This window comes from Schistosoma haematobium, chromosome ZW (assembly GCF_000699445.3).
Source record: "Schistosoma haematobium chromosome ZW, whole genome shotgun sequence".
Lineage (NCBI taxonomy): Eukaryota > Metazoa > Platyhelminthes > Trematoda > Strigeidida > Schistosomatidae > Schistosoma > Schistosoma haematobium.
This window is the reverse complement of record NC_067195.1, coordinates 72,349,334-72,377,076: the sequence shown is the minus strand read 5'-3', so window position 1 is coordinate 72,377,076 and position 27,743 is coordinate 72,349,334. Positions and strand designations below refer to the sequence as shown.

The 27,743-nt window shown below is 33.7% G+C and overlaps 1 protein-coding gene across 2 annotated transcripts; it reads right to left on the bottom strand.

The window, feature by feature from the left end:
• Nucleotides 1–28: 28 nt before the first annotated feature.
• KANK1_1 (KN motif and ankyrin repeat domain) lies at nt 29–27,743 on the bottom strand (the record flags this gene model as incomplete). Of its 2 annotated transcripts, none has more annotated exons than XM_051212232.1 (10): nt 29–6,030; nt 7,444–7,533; nt 9,702–9,980; nt 10,287–10,424; nt 14,183–14,332; nt 18,545–18,635; nt 20,166–20,228; nt 22,308–22,909; nt 24,246–25,739; nt 27,566–27,743. In XM_051212232.1, 9 exons carry the CDS (start codon nt 25,704–25,706, stop codon nt 5,974–5,976), a joined length of 2,931 nt encoding a protein of 976 aa, XP_051072389.1. In that variant the 3' UTR covers nt 29–5,973. The 2 variants fall into 2 exon arrangements, with proteins under 2 accessions (XP_051072389.1, XP_035586075.1); XM_035732638.2 differs by lacking the exon at nt 27,566–27,743 and having other exon boundaries at nt 29–1,207; nt 5,993–6,030; nt 24,246–25,706.

Here is a 27,743-nt window from a genome sequence, read left to right as displayed (position 1 = left end):
AGAAATTATCAGTTTAAGTGTTTGTAGCCGCTCAAAGTGCGAAGTCTTTTGAGAGTGGTGGTATATAACCATACAATTTGGTGCGTGTACTGGACTATGTGGCTGAAAAATACTTTGATTTAAGCCTATTTGTTAATTTGTGCTCAGTTGTGTGATTACTTCGAATGCCTACATGTGAATCCTCTTAATATTCCTTTGCCCGGTTGCCCATCGCTCTGTTAGTTAATCATATCCTATTACAATATTGATGTATAAATACTACAGACATGCAGAATAATCTCAATCATACCTCGATTATTTATTACTGCTGTATATACTAGTCAATTTAATTAGTGAAATATATATTCAAGGACATTGGTATGATAGTCCTTACTTAGCTAATTTGCCTTCGGTGATCGATCATAAAATGACGAGTACAACGTTCGGATACACGTATGAAAAGTGCACCATGGAACTTCGATAGCAATAAAAATATATCGACAGTCTCAAAACACTAGTATCAGATTATTTCTGAGTTATTTTTTGTTGTGCAGATACTCGTGAAACTACTTCGCTTCTCGATTCACTTTCGAGCAAATGTCCTTCGTCTTAATCAGACACAAATACTGCAACGAAAAGGAAATGAAACCACCTTCTGACAATCCTTTGCACAAATAGGCTAATTATAACAGACAAATTCATATTTACAGAAGAGACCGTTCATATTCAGACAGGAATATATCATTGGAAATAAAAATCTCATTAATTGCATTTAAATCGTCAAATTCTTAGATCGTGCAGGAAGGAACATGCAAGGATAATTGGATTGTTTTGACAGAAATTCCAACTTTTTAATCATCGTGCAAATATCTGTTGGGATTTGGACCTATGGTTATGTTCGAAGGATCAAGATATCACCTTGAACCGGCAAACAGGATAAAAAGCAGGACAAGTTAAAGCATTCCTCTGAGCCCCAGCCTTGCTAATTAGATTGAGAATGCTAAATTCAGCCGAGAAAACACAATTCCACGAGCAGCTGAGAAGAGCGAATGATAAGCACATAACTCATGCATAATATATACAAAACGAAAATGTAGTTGATCAGCATCACGAAATGGTGTACAAAATGAGAGAACGGACGAATGTTGTTCGCAGTTCTTCCAGGCGAGAAACACAAAGTGAAGGTAATAATAGCCTCCTTTGGCGCGAAAATGAAGAACCCAAAGTTCTACAATTAAAATACAATAATAAAAAGTTAGTAAAGTGATTTATAGGCATCTAGCACTTCAAAGAACTGATATAACCTTCTGGAGGTGCTTATTAAAGCAAGCAAATTTTGCTCCGTACGATCACATTGTGACATGGTATGTTGTGGTTCAGGTTCGTCTTGTGAAACATTGAAAAATTAATCTCCTTACTATCAAAGCATACGCCATCAGGTTAATAGAATAATTATAAGTCATGTAAACGAAATACTACTATATACTTTCCACTCATTTTTCCCGGTTGGAACTTGACTTAGATTAGTAGCTACTAAACAACTTTTTAGAGACTATTTCCAATAATAGCATTTGTCCCAAATTTAGTAGGAAGCATTGCCCAAATCGAGTCTGCGAAGTGATTAAAATAAGTTTTCATCCTGACATCATTACGTGTTCAGAAGAATCAACAGCAAAATCAGTATAGGTATCAGAAATCTATAAGTTACTTTAAATATTATTTCTTCAAATATGTGAACATCCCAAGCACTTATGAATGTCAGATGGTAGTAACACGTTATATACAACTGTTTGAAGAATTGTCATATATATTTTATCATGTTAATGACCGTCGAAGACCAAACTTCTACAGATGTAAGAAACATCTTCAATCGATATTGCCAAATCGAGGGTATAGATCTTTCCTTTCACGGATTCAGCTGGTGGTAAATTGAATCCCTGCTGAATTCATCAGGTATTTATCATTCCAAACTTTTTCCTACAACTCATTGTAAGCATTTTCATTAATATGATTAAACTACGGAGAATTACACGAAAATCAGGTTGGATAAAGAAAAGGTAGTGTATTATATAAGGTATACAAACAATTTATCACTTTAAAATGTTGCGAATACTATTATGGCAAATACATAATGATGACGAACATACACTATCATAAAATATAAAATACAACAACTGTAGTAATGAACTGATAAGTATAAATAAATTGTAAATATAAAAATATCCGAAAACAATAACATAATAAAGCTTATAAAATAAATATAGAATTAGTAAACAAGCTGGCTAATAATTAGTATACAATATTTTAATATAATTGTTTTAAAGAATAAAGAATAAAGATACACAGCCTTCATAAAATGTAGTGTAGTAATTGCAAAAATTGAAAAAAAGGAATGATCCCAATACAAGAAACAGGAAGTGTAGGAGTTATTAAACAATCAAGCAAAATAAAGTACTGAATAAATGGTATTAATATGAGAAAAAAAGAAATATTTCAAAACAAAAGAAGTAAATTAATATTAAATAGTAACTACAAACACTATTGAATTGGTTTTGGGATGGGAATTTGATGTAAGTCACATAGGTCTAACAGTAATCTATGTGTATTTCTTCGTTCAACAGCATATCTGTAAAGAAATTCAAGCAATAGAAACAAGGAGTGAAATAAACTTCAGGAAAATTTCATTAATTATGCGAAATGATAGCTAAACAGGAACCAAGGGCCAGTAGAATAAATAAAATTCTATTGGCTATACATTATTACAGACCTGTTTCAATAATTTTAAGCGTATCCCTTAACCTAGTGACCAAACATTTATAATAATATTATACTCAGTGTACAATTTTTGTCAAACTGTTCGTTCTAAAATTGACGAATAATTGTATGAATTTATAATAACAGTGAAGATTTGAGTATTTATTTATTTAGTTTATGTTGTAGATAATATATTTGAATAAAGGGCTTAGGAGTAGTTCGATGAACTTATTTACTGAAATTTGAAAGTAAGTGGTAAGAAAAATACTATAAGTAAAGATAGCTTTAAAGTAAAATTGTTCAGCAACTGAGGTAGAACTACAAACTACAAGTTTTTTACTTTGGTATTCATTCAATTAAGTTGTAGTGATTTTTTAAATTTTGTCGAAGAAATAGAGCGTAAAATAACCACCTGTATACAAAGAATTACTAAACTATTTGATTATCTGACGACTCAGAATGAATATGTTGTAAGAGCAAACAGGCTTATAAAGTCTACCGCTGAGAACCCATTTCAAAGTTGTATAGATAGCCTCATTTGGGACAATGTTACTGGAAATTTAAGAAATAGCTATCATTGTATACAAACAATGGGGATAATGAAGATCTATGTAAATATCTTAGGAATATAACTTTTTGAGTAAGGTAGAATGAAAGTGAAAAACATTATAAGAAATCTGCTAATTTTCTAGCACACTTTACTTTTAGGGGTGGACAAATACACACGCAACAGAAGTGATACAAGAGTTAATCAAACAGATAAACTATAACTGGGCATTATATTTTATACATCAAAAATAATAATAATTTCACTGAAATTATAAATATGGTGGCAAGATAAATAATTTGAAATAAAAGATAGAAGGACATGTGCTTTAATGACATGAAAATAAAGATTCATTTAATGATAAAGAAAAATATTCCCTTTGCTAGATTTTTATTTACTCAATTTACATTGGAAAAAATCTCGTTAATTAAGTCGAATAACCCTTATCCACATCAAGAGAGAAACATATCAGTAAGGGAAATCAAAATGATTGTTAAAGATCTAAATTTAATGGGCAAAACATTAGCATTAATCAACTAATATAGGGTTATCAAAGCTTAGAAAATTTGTTAACAATTTAAAATCATCGGTTATGAAAGAATCACCATGAGGATGCATGAAAATAGCATTACTGAGATGGTGGTTGTATAGGAAAACAAGTTATCCTCAGTTATTTTGCATTTGCTTATATTCTTGGGACAGTGTTAATTCGACAATAACATTAAACCCCTAGTTCTTAGCGACGTTTAAAAGGTCGTAGTAATTAAATGGAACAAAAGGAGTAGAAAGTATTGACGTGTCAGTCTAAGAAAATGGTAGTTCAGAGTTATTACAAACCCTATGATTACATCACGATCTAATGGTTAAATAAAATGATTTCTGAGATTTGCTTGAATGTGTGAAATAAGATGTAAACTTGCATGTAACTGATACAAAGAGATTGTTCGAAATTAAAGTTTCTGGAGGCTGGGAATTGAAAATCTTAGGGTAAATTTCAGATTTGATGGTGGATGTTTCGACCAGACATTTGAAAACGCTTAGGTTTACCTGGATATGTTCATACAACCGTAGGTGGGATATGACTTCATAGATTATGAAGTTTCATGCTGAAACGGTTCACTGTAAATGGGATTTAGAATAATTATTATAAATTTGAATCCTCTTTTTAATTAAGAAATTCCCCTTAAATTCCTTCCTTACTGTACTAATGTGAGATGTGACAACTTGGGTCAAAGCACATTCTACTTTGTCTATAACTGTATGACAGATGAAAAGTTTTACTGTGGTTTAACCTTATACAATGAAAATGTAACCTTTGGTTTAACACATAAAGTAGTTTATACAATGAATTTCACATCTTAAGGTATCACCAGTCAACTAATCCACGTAAAAAAAACCCCGAAAAAACGTGATAGTAAAAATAAGTGGGAAGTGTGGAAAAATTAAGTTTGAATCAATGATGAAAACTGTTTTATACACCTAGCCAAAATTAAAAAAAACGTGAAAAGCTAATAAGTTGTCTTTTTTTCAAGAGGAAGTAATAGGATTGGTATGTGCAAATTTTTGTATACTCCGTGCAGAATATATAGATTAAAGAAAAGTTATGCTCACAGCAATAGCAAAAAGTATTTGAGCTAACCCGAAATTATAGTTGGATTATTTTTCCCGTATCTTATGTTCTAGAATATAAAGACATAACAATTATTATAAATATATGAAAAGTTGTGAATTATTTGTATACCGAGTAACTACCAGATGAAATCATGATAGGATTCTGACTAAGTAGTATATTGGTAGTAAAGAAGCAGTAAGATCTGAAAATCTTAGAAACAACACCGTATAAATTATATGATATACACAACTGGAGGATAATTCTAAAGTAGGATTGAGTACCTCCTGTCGCTTAATGGGACACAATAAATGATGTAAGTGTTTATGAAAAAGACTAATAACGACAGTTAGTTATTATCGATCCACAGTATGATGAACTTTACAATGAATTCATATACATGTAATAAACAATTTACTAGCTAAGTTAACAATAACTTAACAAATATAAAAAAGCATCTATATACATTGTCGAATAGAAACAAAATTAAAATTGACTCTCTGTGTAATTTACATAGTTCATACAACAATAATGAATAATCTTGTTAGATTTTTTCAAATATTGGACAGCTTTCGTATATAAAAGATCGAATATGTTCATTTTTAATGCAAACAAAGCGGGCGCACAAATACACTCATGTTATTCTGCATACAATGACCTAAAGAAAAACTATTTTTATATTGATTTATATCTATATATTAGAAAATAGAAAACGAAAAGGAGTCAACAGAGCAGAAACGTAGAACAATTACATTCCATATTTTTTATTAAATAGAAGAAACAATAAACTACGTGAATACACTCATGTTAATTGTGTTGTGTGCAAATACTGTTGGTTCACAAATATCTACTCAGGAAGATTGAATTTTTGTATGAAATATGTATATATATATACGTTTGTATACACTTATATACAACTGTCAGTGAGTTAAGAAAAATGCTGTTGAGCGGATATACTGGTTGAACTAACCATCTTTCATATGGATAAACCAAATATATCGCAATAAAAACCAAATGTACAACAGTAAACAAGATAGACTCATAAAGTTTATGAGTATCACAGGAACAAATGTCAAGAATTCGATTAAATAATATGTACTAACCTGGTTCCAGGTGAAATTTCAGTGGTGGATGAAGTTGCCTTTTCAAGTAAAAAAATCAAATATAAAAATCAGTCACTAAAAGCTGGACTAAATGATTACTTCTACGCTAAGAATGCTGAAAGACATCTATCGATCACATTGTAATTAGGCTACTGACTCAAGTAGTTTAAAATCGCGGTAAACTATGTTTGATGTTAGAGATGATTGCTAGGAAGTCGAGGAACTGGATTTTATACTATCTGGGACTCTTCAGTAAGGTGCAATCTTCAGGAAACTAATGCTTTATTGTGGGATTGAAATCAGTGTCGTTAATGATTACTTGCATAAGCGTCAAACTCAGATTAGTTGACAATTCTTTAGTAACCAACTTTATGTTAAAGGACCTTTGATTTTGAACGAATTTTATGGGCAAAGTTTGATTGTTTAGTGAAGGAGTCTATAAGAAACTGAATGACAGAAGGTAGGATTCATCAGATAATACCAGTTTCTTCGATACTGTAAATACATTTTGTTGATGAAATTCAACTAGCAAGAATCCTAAGTCTGTCTTTCAGCCAATCTTCCCTAACCATAAAAAATAAATGAAGAATATAAATGATACCGACTAAGATTAATGGTGAAACTATTTATTTATTGGCGCAATCAATAAGATATCAACTGTATGGAAAAGAGACTTGACCACACGCGTTTGATTTTAAACGCAAATGACGGCATTTTATAAATTTGGAAAAAATAACTGAATAGAACTGATTACAATCTCATGAGCTAACCAGAAATGTATTAAAGCAAGCTATACTACATGATGGCTAAAAAACATTCTCAACATCAAAATTTCGAAATCATTCCAGGGCTGTATAACAAGCATATTTAAGATAAGTGACCATTTTAAGAACTCTGAAGCTTAGTTATCTATACTAGTAAGACTAAACAATAAGCTGTTGAGATATAAGGCCATTATCTTCATATTTTTAACAAATTTAAGAATAGCACCTGAGAATCAACCACATGAACAGACAGATGCTTGCCATATCCAATCATTATTGTCTTTTATATTTCAGTAAAATAACGATTTGTAATAATTGTACAACAGTATGTAATGTCCTAAATAGTTTTCACAGTAACTAATCATTGAAATCTCAGTATTCGGTTTTATTATGATTTTAGTCATGAAACTGGGAAAGCTAAAAATGTTAAGAAAATAAGATGGGACAAAATGCAGTTGGGATAAAGTCTTTTTAAAGTGATCTATATAATCTAAAAGACAATATATATAGTACACTTTGTGAAACGACGATTCGACTTAGCTTTTAAGCATTCTCAAGGATATAAACCAATTACGATTTTTACACAAACTATTAGCTAAAACTCTCTATCCATATTAACTTGTGAATTTTTTTGTTTTGAGTTAACAAGATAATATTTAATTTAGACTATATAATATAAAACGTTACCTTTGAAGGAACACTATAAGCCAATTGAATCAAATTCAATATTTCTAAATCATTTTTTGACTTTGCCACATCAAGAGCATTTTTGTCATTCTATTAAGTTAAACAAATAAAAAAACGTATAGTTAATGATAATCATCTAAACTATTTTATTGTATGCATTTTTAACAAAAGACTTAATTCATAGCATGTAATTATGATGGACAAAAAGAGATAACAGGTATGTTAGCATAACAAATATGAAGGCATGTGCCGATGTTTTGGATTTAAGTACTTGTAGCGCCTCGTATTTTGTATAATTCTAACAAATTTAAGAGTAAAGTTGTGCATTTGCAAATAATAATACTCCTGAAACTATTATAATGTAAACTGGGTCCGGAACTAACAAATAAACTACACAACAGATTAAAATTTTTTAGCAAGAATTCAATGAATCAAACTAATATAATTTCAAAATGGTAATTGAGATAAAACGATCACCACAAATAAAAAAGTATGGTTCATATCACTCGATTTGAAATTTTAATTGGCGGATAAAAAGTTGGGTTCCTATTTACTCTGATGGTTCATAAGAAGCAACTGTTTTGAATTATTCTTCGACTCATTTCAAGATTTAATGGAAAATGTACACTTTTGTAAGCAAATATTTTAAGATAGCCATTTTAACTAATGAATAACTTGTCATCAGTGTAAATTGACAGACCGTTAGCCTAAAAAAAAATACAAACTAAAGGATAAAGCTATCTAAAAAAAACTAAACCAAACAACTGGACTTGATTATAGGTTGCTTCATCAGGATCCAAGGGTTTAGCACTCTATTTTCATAACATATCAACTGTTGGAGACTAGTTATATTCAACTCATGAGAAAATCGATATTTCTATCAATCAATCACTGCCAATTAATTTAGAGTCTACCAGAGCAATGTTTTATCGGTATTTTGATATGATTCACCATACATTCTTGAGTTTTACTCATTACAAAAAAAAACATATCACAATATGACAATGTTCTTTTCTATTAGGCGGTAATTTAATTCAAGTGTTGCATTCAATGTGCCTGTCATATATACAAATTACGGGTTAGTAAAGATGCTAAAATTTTTAATGTAACTGTCTACAAAATCTATCTATTACTAAATAGTTGTCAATGGACTTGGACTAATAAAACAATGTGTAATCATCAAAGAAGCCAATTGAAAAGGTAGCATTGAATTTTACACTTTATTATTAGTTAATTTTTTATGAAAACATCAAAAAACTGAGTTTTAGCGGTTGCAACTTGTAACGTGTACTTTATATTAGTAACTGGAATTTTTTTGTTGAGCAAATGAAAACTAAAGACAGACTATACAATGCACTCAGTTTTTAAGTGGTTGCCAAAATACACTTTTAGTAGGTGTTAATAAATAACAATATAATTATAATAAAGATTGCTAACAAATTAGAAAAAAGTAAAGACAACAATGTTTGGTAGAACAGAATGAATCCATTGTATGTTGTTAATTTTCTCTTTTTAGTAACATTCAAGTTAATAAACTTTTATTAGTATTTAGGGTCTCATAACCTTTGAACTAGGCATCCAATGGTTTACATAACTAATCCCAACCAATTCACGATTTAATGAGGCTATCATTTAAAATCAGTGGTGGATCACTTCCCCACAACCGATATGGATGGACTACAATGGCCACAGCTTGACACTAGGACTCTGGAAGTTGCCTGTTACTAGTGGGAGCATGGTTATAACTGATATAAGAGATTTTTGGATACTGAATTTTGTGGTTTACATCATATAGTGAACTTAGATAATCAATAAAGATTAGTAAGCACTGGATAGCTAACTGAGAGATAACTGAGGAGTTCTAGTGAGGAGCAAGCAAGTGAGTGTAAGGTAGTTAGCCATTAATGACATTGGAAAGTGATTACTCAATATAGCGAACTGATTGAAGTTAAAAATGTAAACTATTTAATGTTCACTCAGTGATTTAAAGGTTAAGAGCTCGCTGTAACACTTGAAGGTTTAGCGTTCTACCCTTGGTGACGTAGTGAGTACGCACTGATAAGTCGTACATCAGGACAAAACAGCCGTTCAGTGCTTCCTAGTTTTCAATGGTTGTCTAAATAAGGTCAGTCAATAAAAACAAACAAACTAGACGTCTTAAAAAGGTTTTTAAGCATGTTATGTTGTTTCAATAATTAAACTAGTTATCGCTGAAATGAAAAGAATCAAAAGAAGTAAAAAAACAAATCTATTCTTACGTTATCGACCAAAGGTAAATCTAAGTCTCTACAACCAAGGAGACATTTTACGACATCGATATGACCGTGTTCTATTGCATACATTAAGGCAGTATTACCAGAAGCATCTTGAGCATTTATGTTAGCACCATGTGCAATAAGCAAAGAACAAATATCTACACCTCCATGTAATGCAGCTAACATAAGTGGAGATTGGCGAGCAGATGTATTTGTGCAGAGATTAACATCACCCATACTGAATAGTCGACTAAGTGTTTTTAAAGCACTAGAATCAGTTATCTGTAAACAGTAAAAATTATTAAAGAAAATTATCAAAATATGAGAAATAATGATTAAAAACATACAATAATTATACTTTTACTGATAAGTATTTCAATTATAAAAACAAACGAAATTGAAAAATACGAATGTTTTTTGACTGATGCAACGGGTAAAAACAGAGAAATTAATATGATTTCTTCTGGTCAGTTTTATGTTTATTTCTAAATGATGTTATGGGCTATATGTCCCGGGGAAAATATTTAAAGATTTTTAATTTTATTTGCTACGATCATAAAATTCTTAGGAAATGAGATTTCAACTTACATTACTAAGCGTAGCAATCATAATAGGTGAGAATCCAGATCGATTAATATGATCTGGATGAGCATGTCCAGTATCTAAAATCAGATTGACAACTTGCCAAGCACCATGACCAACGGAATAGTGCAGACAGGTACTGTTCTATATTTGCAAGAAAGAGGATAATGAATGCATTAAAGCGATATTATTTTAATATACATATATACTTGTGAAAAATGAAAGTATGAGGGATGTATGAAAATTGTAGCACCAACACAGATCTAGCTACGATCAATTCGTGATTTAAACTGAGAAAAAATGAAAGTCACAGAAAACTGTAAAATTCGAAAAAGTTCTACAGAAGAGAGGAAGGATTATAAACAGTTAATTTTCTTGTATTACTTGTAGTGAACGGATAATGCGCAGACAGAAAATAAACTCACAAAGTTTCATAGGAAGGAAATCTCCACTGAAAAGAAGGCAACTAATATTACCCATATTGACAAAGCAATTAATTGGTTAAAAACTATGATAAAAAACAAACCACAGATAATATACCAAACTGACGACCTTGAGACAAATAGGACCGATTAATTAGGATGAGGTAGCGATTGTTGAATATATGAGCGATTTTAAAAATAGGATTACGGATATTCTGCCATCTTATGTCATGTTTTTGGATGATACTTCTCATTTTAACTAATCTGGATGATAATGATTGCGGACCACCTACAGAATATGGAACCATCGAGAAAAAGAATACTATGTATCTATGGTCAGGAAATGACACGCACTGAAGGTACAGAGTTCGGAGTGTTAGGGTTAGTGTTATGTCTTATGGCCCGTCAAATATCACCAATTAGAACACCAACTTATACGACCTAGTCCCTGTGCGTTAGCCATCATGACTAGCTTTAAGTCAACTCTGAGTCCTTATTGGTACACTGTATAGTAGCTTCTCACCTAATCCATCCAGTTCAGTCCAGAACACAAATATTAGCCTTCACTATAAGAATCGTATATTTTGGATATACTCGGTTTACATACAAGCAAACCAGATCGCATAACACCATAAAATGAAAAATAAAAGTTATACAAAATCAAGCCAAAAGTGGTTTTAAATGTGAGAGACTGTAACTAATAGATTGGAAATAACTTAAGAACAGTAAATCATATAATAATAACCAATAGGTCCAATGAGAGCTTATGATAAAAGAAATATAAATATATATAACCTAGCTACTCAATAGTTATATAATAAATAAATAAAAATATACATAGTAACAGTCCAAAACTAGTTTACAGAATTTACCCATAAATTAGTCTTCTTCGAACACAACAGTTAAAACTATTAAGTTTAGGACGTTTACGGTTAGGAGTTTTACGTTTAAAATAATAGAGATAGACTGGTAGCATCCCGAAAGCCTAAATCTTTTGTGATTTTATCGTTTTTACGTAACATTCATTTCATTGACAGAATCTGCATCCCGATTGATTAATAATTGACTAGTTAGTATCGAGATTACTCCTAGTATCGTCCAAGACTGCCAATATGCTTTCAGTTCTAGCAAACGAATTATAGAGAAGTTATATTTTGTTTCCATTGGAGGCTCAAAGTGCATATGATAGTGAATTGTTAGAAACAGTGTGCGATTTGTTGAGGGCCAATTTGAAATTTTATGACGCAAATAAGCTTCGGCTCATACTAGTTTATTCTGTCCTGTACATTGCAAACTGGATCTCTAGACGCAAGATTATTTATTTCATTTGCTGACCAAAAACCTGTCCATCACATAACCTTGTTACCTATATGAGAAAGGATTTTATATCAGCATATTTTGTTTAAGAATCACTGGTTTTCAATAGAAAAAGTTTAGTATTGCCCCTATTAGGATGAGACATGATGATGTTGACCTTAAACACATTTGCAGAAAGCTTATATGAGTGAGACAGTGTCAACAGTATTAACTTTCATGATTTCATTCCTATAAGTAGAAAAATATCCAAACAGTAGTAATAAAATTCATTTTTAATTCATTGTTTCATTACATTTAAAACTGGTGACAAAACTTTCAAAAAACCTGTTTGCCTTAACTTAGATTATGTTAGTATGTATGCCACAGATTTAACTGTGGGTTATACACGTTATATCCGAAGTCTCAAAAAATTTACAACCGAAATGCATGAATTCGGCAATGAAATATTTGTGACTATCTTTTGAAAGTCTTTTATACGAACTTTTAGTACGAGTTACATAACACTATATTGTGAATTCATATTAGTATGGAGCATTAAGACTTTATTACTAACGTATAAACCCTTTTAACAATGAAACTTTTTCCTCTCTACTGTTTTCTTTATTATTTATGAAGGCTTTAGACGGATTACACTTTGATCTACAATACCTATACTCGTGTTATAAAGTCACATGTTTTTTGAGGTAAGTCAGACAATCAGTAATCTCTCACTGAATTATCTATAAAGTTAAAATTAATACACAATAAATACAATCAAAACAACTTTTTTACAAATATGATGTAGATAGTTTTCATTGCGATAATCATTTCGAATTTTATTTTGATAAACATTATCGACTGTATCACAGTTTCAAGATTAGAAAAAGGAGAGAGAGAGAGAGAGAGTATTCCTAACGAGTAAGTACTAATAATATAATGAATTGATTGTAGGAGGCTAAACAATAACTATAATAACAATAATAATTCATTTTATAACTAATAAATGTTAGGAATTTGAGTTTAGATGATCGATCATTTGTTAAAATAATTATTTACTAATGAGGAGGTAGTTAGTACTTTACAAAGTTTAGTACACTTCATCGATTGTATACTTGTATAAGTGCACATACTATGTGTAAAATTTATCTTCTTTAAGATATATATATATATATATATAACTACAGAAACAAACACATCAATTATTGTATGATTTCTTTAAATGATTCTTCTCATGAATAAACTCAATATTTCATAAACCAAAATATTTTATTGTTCTAAATTGGGTATATCAACTAAATGACATTATTGGTTTTAATGAAACTCTGCAATTGTATGGTTATTTTCAAAGTCTTGACTTATTTAAATGTAGATGACATCACTATTAAAAGAAATACTTTAAAATTTGTAACGAAACTAGGAGTATATACATATATAACCTAATGACTTGGAATTTATCGCTATAACTGATGAAGATAAAAGTTTTCAGTGATGATATAGCGTTTACTAAATTCAAAGTGATTTTACGAATAAGAGGAAATCATTGCTGGTATGTTTGCCATTATTCCTATACTTCGTATATTAATCGACTGGACAATTGCTATTACTGTAATTTCTCAATAGTGTATAATTCCCAGAAGGTGAAACAAAGTAGGTGAACCATCTTATTTCAACGAACGGATAAAATCATGGTGCCAGAAAGCACATGGCATGGGGGATAAGTGAACACAGCTTGAAAAGTGAATATGTTATGTGTATGCGAATGAGTCGCCAAGTTTTTGAGCAATCAATAAACGGATATAGCAAACAGATGCGTAGGCTGATATATGAATTCAGCCATATATTGTGGTGAATGCTATTCATAAGAATGCTTGTAAGTAGTATGTAGCGGAACGTGCTGTCAAGGTTGTGACAGTCATCGAAAGGAGAGAAGTGTTTCAGTAGATTGAAAGCACGGCACAGGCAGAAGAAGAAGACAGTTCGGATTGCAGAACGAACCGAAACAGGAAAATGGATGATCGAAGACTGTATATACGTATTACGTAAAGGCTTTGTATACGATGTTGATTAGTTGAAGTAGAATTATAAACTTAACCTAGTTTTTCTCCTTATGTTCTAAGTTCTTGTTACAATAAGTAAACACCTATATGAGAACAAAATATTGAAGAGGGGAAGAATAAAACATACGTTTTCATCGATTGATTGAATTACATCGCGTAACAGAGATGGTGAATGATCATGAAGAATTGCAATGAAATCTTCAATGCTAAGTAAGTCTATTTGTGATGTTGCAGCAAGTTCAAACCAAATTTTCACTAAAGTCAGAAGTTTATCTTTCTACAAGGTTGAAAATACAAACAGGGAAAATATGAAGAACATGAGTCTTCGAAACAAATAATGTAATAGTTGGAAAATTTAATGACATAAACTATGTTTTAGAACAGACTGATGAAAAAGTTTTTTCACACACATTATTATTGTCTTAATTTCCCATGAATAAGGAACGTTTTCTGTAAGAAACCTGTGGTCTCAAAATCGATATTAACGGATAATTTCATTAAGATGCTTTGATTACCTTGGAGTACGTTGATGACTTTGTTCCACGAAGTAAGGATGCCGAGAAATTGCAAGGGCAACACTTCAAGAGTCCAGTGTAACAAAACTTATTTCAACTACCAAAAGTAAACTGGTTGACCGCATTCAATGATTCATTTATTGCCCGACTATTGCTGCTACCTTGACGTGGCGGTCGGACTTGCCCAACGCGATGAGCCAATCGGACTATACTGGCTAGAGCAATCGTTCCTTAAGATCTTAACATACCAGGCAGATCGGTTGAAGAGCGGTAAGACTGAAAGCAGCAAATCCAAGGTTCGACAGTGAAGTCGTACCGCTGACTATACAGATGTGACGACAGCAAGGTTTTTCCTTCAGATAAACAGCATAACAGCGATGCTGCCTTACCGTAAAGGAGTGGTGGGGTAAGAAAAGGTCGACCCTAAAAACACACACATAGCTTTATCCAACGAATTTCCGTCTCCGTCGGTAAGGTTTCAACAAGTACGGAGCTAACACAAAAATTACTCACAAAATGGTCGTGTGACCGGCCTCAAGTAGTTGTCCCTTGGGTACTGCGATCACACTCTCAGATCACTAACACCACCCCTAACCCAATTTTTATTTCAGGTACCTCCAGAAGAACCCTTCCACGGTGTGGGAAACGAAGAAATGATAACCACCTTCATACCTATAATAGCACTCACGACCATCGTATTCATAATCAATTCCGATTATTTCTCCTACTCTGAATATCAACTCAATACTTCCTCCCCGAATGTCACCATGGCCAACAATTCTAAAGCGCAAAACACTGTCTCAGGTCCGCTGAAACCTTGACCCAAACTACACAATAGAGCCTTCAATGTACGCACTCTACGTCAAATCGGCCAGCACGCCTCCTTGGCTAAGACCTTAGATGTATGTTGTGTCTCCAAAATGTGCATACTGGATCCTAGTGTGATCATTCACCTGACTACAATTAACAAAAACGGGGAACTAATGAGATACAAATTCTGTCTATCTGGCCGTCCGATGAAAAGTTCTTATAGACTGAAGGGTGTAGGCACAGCACTAAGTATGAAGGAACATCAGGCACTTTTAGAATGGATTCCTGTTAACAGCCGCCTATGTGCTGTTCGGTTAAACAGTTCTATAACAAAACGGAAGGAGAGGGATACACATCGTTGCATTTTCGTTATTTCTGCCTACGCTCACATTGACTGCAGTCCGGATGAAGTGCAAGATGAATTTTAAACGAAGCCTTCTGAACTTCTTCTAAAAGCCAAACACCCAGACATAGTACTAGGCGCAGGTAACTTTAATGCTCAAGTAGGTAACTTAAATGGTTTGAATTATTTTTTTCTGGTTAGAGTTGGTGCAAGGTCGTGTATAGAGGACAGCTGACCGACGCATTCCATATAAGGACCGGAGTCAGACAAGGCTTTCTACTCTCTCCTTTCCTCCTTCCTCTGGTGGTCGACTGGATTATGAAGACCTCGACATCTGAGGGAAAACAAGGTATACAATGGACAGCTCAGAACCAATTAGACGACTTGGACTTCGCAGATGACCTAGACCTCCTATCGCATACACACGAACAAATGCAGATAAAGACAGCCAGTGTTGAAGCAATCTCTGCATCAGTAGCCCTCAACATACTAGCCTCAATAATTATCGGACGCCTAACAAAGACTCGTGAACCTAAAACACGAGGAAATCAGGCTGGCTTCAGACCTGGTCGTGACTGCATCGACCACATATTCACCATTCGTCAGGTTTTAAAACATAGGCATGATTATCGGTGTCCAACAATGGTGATCTTTCTTGACTTAAAAGCAGCATTTGACTCCGTAGACCGCGAGATTCTGTGGCAGTGTCTGTCATTGAAAGGTGTACCTTAGAAGTACATAAACCATGTGAAGGCTCTTTACTCGAACATTACTAATCGAGTGAGAGCTTATGACGAACAGTCATTTGATTTTGCAAACTCAAGTGGTGTCCGTCAAGGCTGTCCACTATCTCCATTTTTGTTTAACTTCGTCATAGACATACTGATGGATATAATGTTCTCGTCGACTGAATTTTCGGGGATTCATCTCTTTCCAGGAGGTTCACTTATCGACTTAGATTACGCAGACGACATAGTCCTGTTTCGTGAAGACACTGATAAAATGCAGTCTTTTGGTAGCACTAAGCAATAATGCCAGAATGTTTGGGATGCGTTTCTCTCCCTCTAAAAAATGCAAGTTGTTGCTTCAAAACTAGCCTACACCTGAACTAAGAATAGGGAGTGAAGTAGTTGAACGTGTCGACATTTACACTTATATTAGAAGTCTGATCAGCCCTAATGGGTTGGTGTCTGACAAAATCACTACACAGATTCACAAATCTCGTTTGGCTTTTGCTAACTTACGTCACCTATGGCGAAGGTGAGATATCCGTCTATCAAATAAAGGACGAGTATAATGTTCAGCAGTTCGTTTTGTCTTGCTTGACGGCTGCGAAACGTGGTTCTTACGAGTAGATGATACTCGTAGGCTACTAGTATTTGATCCCAGATGTCTTAGAAATATTGCTCACATCTGCTGTTATCACTAGGTAATTAATAGTGAGGTTAGACGCAGGGTATTATGGAATGATGGTAATTCAGTTGACGAGGTTGTGACTGAGATGGTTGGGCCACATATTAAGCATGCCCAATTACCTACTACTACGGCGCACAATACTGACTATTGTTGGGGACCGTCAAACCAAAACGTGGTATCAGTCCATGAAGTCACTAACTTCTGATCTGAGCCATGCCGGTAGATGCGGACTATTTGGTGGGGGTTCGCGCGACTATCGTGTCCTTATATGCAATCTCTTTTTTATACATCTCGCTACCATTGAAGTAACTGCTTTTATGACTTTGGTGGTCATTTTTTTGTGCTAATGAAGTATGAAAACTTGGACTGATGGATATATGTGCCTGATCCTGCGTTGTAGCTGACTGACTGACTTTATTTATTATTTATTTCGATAAGCTGATAGCCAGTAAAACATCACCATGGATTTATAAATCTCGTCAGATATTGACGGGTTCATAATACTCATAGAACAGATAAGTATATACATATTAAAAAGACTTGAGTTTTGAAGTCAATAAGCGAACTGTACTCGACTCCATGTGGGTATAACTTTACTGATGTGTTCAGAGAATCAACAGTGCATCATAGAATTATGTAAATATCAGACTACGAGGGAGGCATATTGATCGAAAAGGTGAATTCAACGATATACCTGACCCCAACAGATCACTTGAAGTAATGTTGATTAAGATGGAGTTGGTCGCAAGAGGATATACCAAAAAAAGATAAGTAACTAAACGTAAATCTTCGGGCAACTGAGTTTTGATATTCCAGGATAAAACCAGCTGATGATCAGATTGTGAGCCAAAAGGGTATTTATTATGTATGATCAGCCACCACTAATCTCGATTCGCGATGTTGGGTAATGTGTGAATTGGAAGAGAGTTAGAAGGTGCCCAAACCGAAACGTAACATCAGTCCATGAATTTATTGACGGTTGATCTGAGTAACAGTGGTAGATATACATTACATGATCGAGGTCAGCGCGATGATCGTGACCAATGGTTTGAGGTATTGGGTGACAGTTACAACACTGCAGATGCATTCACTCTTACCTCCTCAGTTTCAAAACTATTCCATACTTCATGTTCCGTAAGCTAATCATTCTCGAAACATATTTACTGTGTCTAATCTTCTCTACAACCACTGGTAATACTACTTCATTTCCCATTCTGAGAAATATCATGATAATTTCGTCATACTGTCCTGATGTAATATGAGAACTAGAATCGATGGATATTGTGTGCTAAGTCCTATGATGCTTATGAAACATTTAAACCTTTTAATTAGATAATATAATAAGCACGGTTCATTAAAGGAATTTTCTGTTCTGATAGTTAAAAGCTGATGAACAGTAACATACCATTTCCTCTGCTCTACCAACAGTTGGTTCAGCTTGATAGTAACCAATTAAAGATTCACATGCTTTTTTTGCTTCATTTGATAAAATGAACCTGTAAAAAATATACCAGAAAAACCAATGACAATTTAATATTTCTTGTGAGACTATTAAAACAACATTTGGGCAAACGTCAATTAGTTTGAGACCACACAGTTTGTCCCTGACTATCAAACACCCTTGGTTATTTTCATGTTTTTTTTTATAAATATATATAAGTATAACCGTATGTATAATGGGGAAACCTGATAGATATAATTGAAACCAATGTGGTTTGACTATATGTCTTGTTTAAATTTACAAAAAGGGAATCTTCAGAATGGGAATTTGTGGAGATTGTAGTAATTTAATAGTTGAATTCATGAGTCGATTAAAGCTAGAGTACTATGGAAAACCTGGAAGCACTGAACGGCCATTTCGTCCTAGTATGGGACTCCTCAGCAATGCGCATCGACGACCCCGCGCGCGAACGCTTGACCTCTAGACCACTGAGCCAGCATCTAACGGTATTTATGTCTAACTTCAATATACGATATGGCGCGGTGAACGACCAACTTTTTTATAACTTATAGATAAACATTTTTCGAGTATTTTATAAAATTTATTTCCCAAACTTTCTAATTTTATTAGAATCACTAACCGATCAATGTTATACCATCAGTGAAAACATGAAAATACTGGACAGCCGTTTCGCCATAATGTGGGACTCCTCAAAAGTGTGAGTCAACGACCCCGTGAGTGGAAATCGAAACCCAAACTTTCGGTTTCAAACGTGAGCTCTTAACCTCTGAATAGCTGGACCGGTATCCAGCGATGTTAATGTTTAAATTCAATCTACGATATGGCACGACCATCTGAGTTTTCAACTGTGGTCTAACATTGATCGGTCTATGATTGCGATGATGCCCGACAGTCTCCACAACCATATACTTTTATTTTTACTGTTTCTCGATGTTCTTAAAGGAAAGATTCTCAATTCATGAAGAAATAATTTGCCAACAAACTTTTTAAAAAAAGTCGAAGTTATGGATGCACTGGAACTTAATTGAACAATACAATAGAACAGTTAAAACACATAGATACCCACTGAATCTACATTTAACGCATGGATAAAAAATAACTACCTAGATATATCAGCTTCTACTGTTATTAAAAGCAAAGAACGAGGACTGATAACTGATTACGAATTAAAATAACGTTTTACAATTGTTTAATCACTGAGTTTTAACCAATATCACTTTTCTCTAGTCCTTCGGTACTGATTAAACCACATCGATCAAGTTGCAATGCAGCACCACTAGTCTAATTAACTTGAAATCCAAAGCAACACATATTGAGACAGACTGGGTGACACTGGTCTGAATTTAACAGGGAGCATACGTTCCACAAAAATTACAGGTTTACCTTATTGATGAGTCCCAAACAGCATGAAACCTAGGTCCAGAGATCCCTGTCAAATACTTCGAACAACATAACTCGTTAAAGTTACATAGTATTATTCCATAAGCAGGGGTTTTATTTAATCATTATGAATGAGATTTTAAGCTTTGAAACACTGATCTAGGTTGTTTCAAAATCTCCTTACCGGTAATTACGTACAGGAATCCAAGAGACAGCAGTAGGTTTCAGAATTTCCATATTATGAACTCTGAAATACAAATAGATGACATTTAGAAATTTAAACACTTTTCAAATTAAAGGTTAGGTAGAACTGAATATTTCTTGATTGGATAAATCAATTTGATTTAATAAGATACAAATTATCATACGATTTATGAACAAGCAAATTGAAGCATTAATTAATTTGATATTTTTCTAAACAGATTATTCAGTACTCGGTTGCTGCAGACGTCGGATGCCTAAATACAGTATATTAGGAAGAAAGCAAGCTTAAGATAATGTAATGATTAATGTGTCTTTCGTTCATTTGATTTTCACATTAATTCAGTTTGACCCTCCTTCAGTATAATATTTATCAGTATTAGCTCAGCGTAACAATTTCGTTAATCAATAATTAATACGGGTAATTCTGCATACAAATAAGCGAATTCGAATGGTGGAATAATCCTTGATTTTTGTCTACAAAATCATTCCAAGATTTCATTTGGTAGTGAGAGTTAAAAGTAAGAAGGAGCTGTGGTATCATACAGTAAAACCTTATCACTGTTAGCGCAAAACATATCACCAGTAGAAAAACAGAAGCCGATTACACTTTTTAGATGAAAATGGAGTTTGGGTTTTTTTTATTTAACCAAAGAGCTAGCCAGAAAACATGACTGGGAAAGAAAACTCAAGCATCTCTTTCATCAGATTATGGGACCTCTAAGTAGTGAAGTTGTGACATCTAAGGTCTATGGAATTTAAAAATGAGACATAACAACTCACTATTATCCGTATTCAGGTTGTTTAATGACTAATAGCGATTCGCTATGAGTGCTATTACATAAAAAACATCATGCAAAAACCTACTTAAAACATGCTGATGAGATTCGGAGAACCAAATTACTTTTGCTATTGTAGTAACCCTTTTGGGATACTATAGTAAGGCTGTAAGCTGCTCGAATGATGCATACCATATTATGCAGTTATATTGTCATGTAGTGCACTCATCTGTCTTCATGTAAGATCACTAGTTTTATAATGACTTAGAAAAAATGAAACAGCTACTTTTAAAGCCAATTCTTTGCACAAATGAAATAATCGGAATTACAGCAACTATACACATAAAGGCCTAAAGACTTTATTTATCATGTTTACTATATCCTCGTAATAGTCGGTTTAATCAGGAAATGATGGCAATGCATGATGAGGTGCTAATAAATGCACGAAAGCCAAATTTGAAATGAATACCCCAAGAAACGAATGTAAAAGCATAAAGTTATCCAGTCGAATAAAACTTACTAACTAATTACTGAATAGCTGAAAGTTCGGCTCTTAAAACCACCGAGTTTTCGCTTCATAAATTTATGACATCAACGTTTAATGTGACACAAATGTGTCTACATTTCTTATCAATTAACCCGTTCCCTCACCAAAAATATTATTAAAGACCGGGATGACTACATATTCAAGTACACTTCAGGTTTATGTTTCCTTTGAGTGAATAAAGTATAAAAGGTGTAAAATAAGTAGTCTTTACGATGACACTTGTTGATTAGTCATTGGTTGTTTGTACATCCCATATATCTTATCAAAGTTGCTACACTAAAGTGAATGGTATTGCCTATTATGACAAATGAATCAAGGTGTGTTCGTTGAAAACACAATCCTTGTGATCTTGTTGTTTCATACAGGTCTCTTACTATTAGGTCCAGATACTGCCTATCCACAGATAAGAAGGAACGGAAAATACTGACTTGAGAAGACCGTACCTCCCTATCGCCCCATAAATTTCTAGTCCCAGAGGTAAGGTCTGTAAACTAGAGAGTTGGTTAGTTGAAAGGTACTGACAAAAACGTCCTTATAACGTCTCTTAAGCCAATATACCTTAGGTTTGCTCTATAAGGTCAAAAGCCTTCACTTCTAATTTGAATTGTTTTGAAATCCCTCAAGAAATAATCATAACAGGTATGGATAACCGCCTGAACACCTGTAACAGAACTCTAATTAGTTTTTGATCACAGTACTATTTATATCGCGATGATGGTAGCAGTTATCGAACAGAACATACCTTAATAATGATAAAAAACGAGAGACAAGGGAATGAGGATTTAATGAAGATACTTACTTGGAATATGATGGTTTTGGGACTGACTCGGGGAGTTTTGCAGTTTGTCCATGAATAATAGGTATTAATACGGGTGGCGTAGTAGGAGGATCAGAAGTCAGTGGATTAGATAAACCGGAACTATGGCGCACTCTGTGATCAGATTTCAAATTAATAAAATCAGGGGAAAGAGGAAACCCAGGAGGTGAATTTACTCGAAATGGGGATAGCATTTCATCTGGCAAAGTAGAAGGATCAACTTCTTCAATTTCATCACCGATATGATGAAAAACTTCGACGGTTGGTTGGAATTCTTTTATAACATGAGTACTTCCTAAATCAACACTTTTTGACATAACATCCTGGAATGCAGTCTGCCCACCAGAACTTAGCTCATCTAGATTTACTTTATCCGAGAGCATATAACGTTGTGAAAGTTCATCGACCATACGTCTTTCAGTAGATACAGTATAACCCTCAGAATAACTCGATGTACATGAAGGCAGTCTCGATAATGGAATCATTGTTTGACTCAACCTTGGAGAATCACATCTCGATGGCCTAGTAATGCAAACAGAATTCGAATCATTTGTCTCTTGAATACTTGGAAGTTTTTCAGTCTTCTACAAGAAAATCGAAAAAGTTATGTAAATAATTATATCGTTAAAAGACGGCGGATATTTCGTAGGAACTGAATATTAGGCACTATGAAACGTCATTTAGCGTATTTTTTTACGTCTAGTGGCTGGATTATTTCTAACTTAAATGAATAATGGTTTACTTCGAAATCAGTATACATACTCTTGAGATGTTCGAGTGGATAACGATGTCGATTAAATTATTCTTCAATTCTATAGAGATATAAAAATTTATGTCACAGTGTTTACTAATCAGTCATAATCAATGTGCAACCAGATACAAATGTTCATCACCTCAAGTTAATAAATCGTTTCAACAGAGACATAAAATTAACAAGATAAATTGCGCGCAAGTCGGAATAAAAGTATCAAAAACGATGACAAGATCAAACATAGAAAATACGGTTCGGAAAGAAGGAATTAAATAAGGAAAAAGCAAAACACAATCTTGAAACCTAAGGAATGGATGGATACGAGCCATCACAATAGACTTATAAGCCATGTCACAAGTTCAGTTACTGTCAGTCTTGCCACAAGATCCCAATATTGGAAATCGGTGAGCGTCATATATGTGTAACGGTATATGCCGGTTCTTCATAAAGCAATTAATGACACAGGAAATGCATGTATGAAAGTAGTTTAAATCTAACAAAATAAGCTCTACAGAAGATCGGGATTCAAACATATACGTGCAACGATAAAGAATACAGTGAGTGGAACGGTTTAAGTTACCACGCTTTGTAACATAATAGATTTAACAAAAGGATAAAAATAGTAGACGGAACAGAAACGACATGCTAAAGGATAGTAAAGACTTTGAGATTTAGAAGGACGATCCATTTGTTCTACTGCGATATTTTCTAGCAGCTTACAATTACCTACAAGTCCTGTAACAATAGTCAACAATTTCATATGTTAACGAAATTTCTGATCTAGTCAACCTTATATTTAAATCCTAATCGTCATACTATTGTCCATAGTATGAAGCAGATTAGCGTGTATGATACATGCCTCACATCAAGTGTTCCGTCTTTGTGTATGTTTACAATCTCATGTTATTTACCTGTACGAGAAGTCTCAGAACAACATAGTGGGGTAAATAAAACTACTAACCAAGATAAGTGCCTTTCGATATGTACATGGATACTCTGCTAAATGGGCCGATTCGGAGGGTTTCAAAAAGAGACTAAGCATTTGTATTAAAATTTAGATAGATGAGCATGAGTGTAAACCGATACTTAAACAAAACAATGCAACAATTAAAACTAATGCAAGACGCATACAAATTATATATTTAGCAAGCCTGAGAACAGCGACTAACCTCAAAGGATTCTGTAGATCGGTAGGACTTTACTATGATATCCTTTTTATGTAAAGGAACGTCAGTGACCATTTTGCTGAACTCAAGTGTTTGTGTTGATGATGCGATACGTTTTAGTTCAGGGTATATTGGATCACAAGCCCTATGAACCAATTCTACATTGCTTTCGTATTGTACACCACATGTAGTAAAACTTCGTAAATCCTTTTTTGGGGAGGTACCTTGACTACGTAAGACGGGTGACTCTGTTAGACATCCAGCATTAACACCCAGATGACGTTTTGTCATAGTACACCGACTGTTTAAAACAGGCATGGCCTGGATAAACTCAGAGACCTGTGACTGAAGGGACTGACCGACTAAGTTCGGGTTCGAGACTGTTTTTTCTATTTCATTTAGGATAGGTGAACAACCACGAGATTGGCTGACTATTTGAGATTGAATACCCACGTGACAAACAGACTTTTTAATAATTGATAACAAAGTACTAACAAATTCTTCACGACTTTCATAAAAGCTTCGTATAACCTTGTGTACAATCTTCTTATTTTTGTCTTCCATTTTTGGGAAAACTCGATTCAACCATTCTTTAGTCATCGACTCGGTTTCATAAAAAAGGCAGCCGAATTCGCGTGTTTCTGGTTGTGAACAGAGAACTCCAACTTCCTGAATGGACGGACAAACATTGATACCAACGCATCTAAATTCGGACGATTTGATAGGACAAGCCATAGTAGCTGTGGTGCGTTTATTAGCTTCCGATGACTGCATGGCAATTTTATGAGTAAAAGGTCGTTCCGATAAAAAGCGTTTGTAGAAGTATGACTCCAGTTTAGACCAATATTCCGAAGGAAACTGGCTCTTATCGATCCCGTTATTCAATTTACCAATGTGATTTGGACTAGGAAGGTCATTAGCAACAGGGTCAGATTTAGGAGCCTTTTTATATGTTCGGACTTCCTCTTCAACAATTTCTTCTACTTCTTCATCAGTGCTATCCATGTGTTCACCGTTTTGAAATCGATGAGACTCTTTAATTTCATCTTTCTCATGAAGGCGTACGTTTTCTTCATACAAATAACGTAAATTGTCCTGCAGAATAGGAACCTGACTAGCCTCCTCCTCTAAGTTTCTTATTTGTTTGTGTAATTCATTAATTTTTGACTTATAACTTTCCTCAACATTTGTTGATGTATATTCTGGAAGAACTGGAGAATCATTTACCGTTTCATCAATATAGTCAGGTCGGGATTCAGACTGCTCTCCACGTACTGATATACACGTCCCATAAATAAAAAATTCGTCCTTATCTTCGTTATGAAATTCAGGCAAAGTATACATGCCTAGGTTTTTATCTAAAGACTGGTTTACTCTGAATGAGCTATAAGATGTGTTGTTAGAAATAGGAGATATGTCAGGAAATCCATGATCCCAGTCGAAATGTCGTTCAGGATCCTCCATTTGAGAGAACAAATTTCACTATTTAGTTTCACACTAAAGTTATAAAAAAAACTAATTAAAAGTAAATAATGTTGAAAATTGGTCCAATATATAAAACGTATTGTAAATACTATGACCAGTGAGTGGAGTAGGACTATAATTTGGGGATGAGACACTTAGATTTAAGATGAAGAACCTTGGTTTTTAGCAATGGATTCACTAATCCAAATGGTCAAATAACATTTTGGCACTATAAATTATGTGGGCTTGTGATGAGAAATCATACTTTAATTCCTAATCCTGACCCCTCATACTAACTCATAACCCCTTTTTGACCCTAATAAGTAGGTATTTTTTAAATCAATTCAGCGTCGTTCGAAGGTCGTCCATAAATCACAGGCTTATTCTATTTTGCTGTGTGATTTACTGTTTACGATATTTCTTAACATTTGTATATTTTCGCCTAGACAATGAACATCTATTTTATATAAACCACTTCCAAAACCGTTTGTTACATAAGTGTATTTAAAAGCTTTATATGACAACATACTACTATGGAAGTGTGTTGTTTTCAGACAAAGCATTAATCTGACATTTCTTAGTTTTAATTACCATTGCCATATGTTTATAAATGTCACTAAGCTAACTACAATAACTACACCATCATGTTCCCAACTGTAGTGCCATAATTCATGTTTAAAATTTTTAATTCTACAGTCAAGTTTTTCAATTTTTATAATCCATATCAACTTACACGCGACCTAATTTACACATACGTTATAATATCCCTATGCCACTTGAATTAAACAATTATTTGAACCGTTATCAACATTTTCACTAAACCCATCATAGTCGTTAATGCTATAGGTATTCAGACTTATGAGTCGGGTTGTCACATAATTCGCCCAAAAAGACATTGAACATAGTTCAAATAAAGTCGCCTCATTAAGATATCGCACTATTTATTGATTTCTTTTAACACATAGATATTGTTACAAGGAGGCACAAACTACATATGCGGCACACAGATCTCATTTGATATGTGAGGGCTGTGATACTGCCCAGGTGCCCAAACCGAAGCAGGTGGTTTTCTAAGGGGGGCACACCTGGTATATAGCACTGCACTGGTATAATAAAAATATCACATGGTAGTCAGTCAAATAAGCAACCAGAATAAACTTCAGTCTACTAATAAGACTAATACTAAGTAGACGAATATTTCTGGACCTAAATTTGGATTACAATCTGGCAGTTCAAACTCGTTAATTCTACAAACTTCTGATATTAACGAGTAATCTAAAACAACAGAAGGCGATTGCATTTCCATGAACTGTCTGGAAATCTTAGTCACATCCTTGAGACAACCTTTTTCGTGAAACATGGCGAAATGCTTGCACGACAATATAACAGGAGGTTGGTAAGTGACTGTGAAAATTATCACAACTTTGAATGAAAAAAACCTACAAATATGTGAATTGGTAAATGCCGCCATACTTCTAGGTAGAATTAGAGGTATCCTAGAACGTACATGAAAATCACCGAAAATCAAAGTCATGATAGCCTGCTACAGATTCACTCGGACAAAGTACTGTTAAAAGTACTTGCGAAAAAATCTCACAAATGAAACAGAAACTACTTAAGAAGCTGAACGTAAACTTCTACCACGTACGAGCCACATATACAAACTTTGTTTAAAGTCAAAAACTAAGCCAACTGTAATTCAATAGTGTAAACACAGTAACTAGACACACAGTACGTTTAGTGTCTTCATGAATAATTAGTACGCGATAAATTCACGTAGAGACAAATATATTGTCATCCTAAAAATATCTGACCTTCCACGTTTTATCCAAACACTACAACAAAACGATCGAACCTACAATGCATCCCAAGTGCCCGCTAGCAAGGATCTGTATAACGGACACATTTTAACTTAAATAAACACATTTTCCCTAATATCGCTAAAAACATGATTGATGAAAGTATTTATCGATAACTAGTACTTTTTTCTCATTCTTCAAAAATACCAGCACAACTATGATAACCTCAAAATTATTC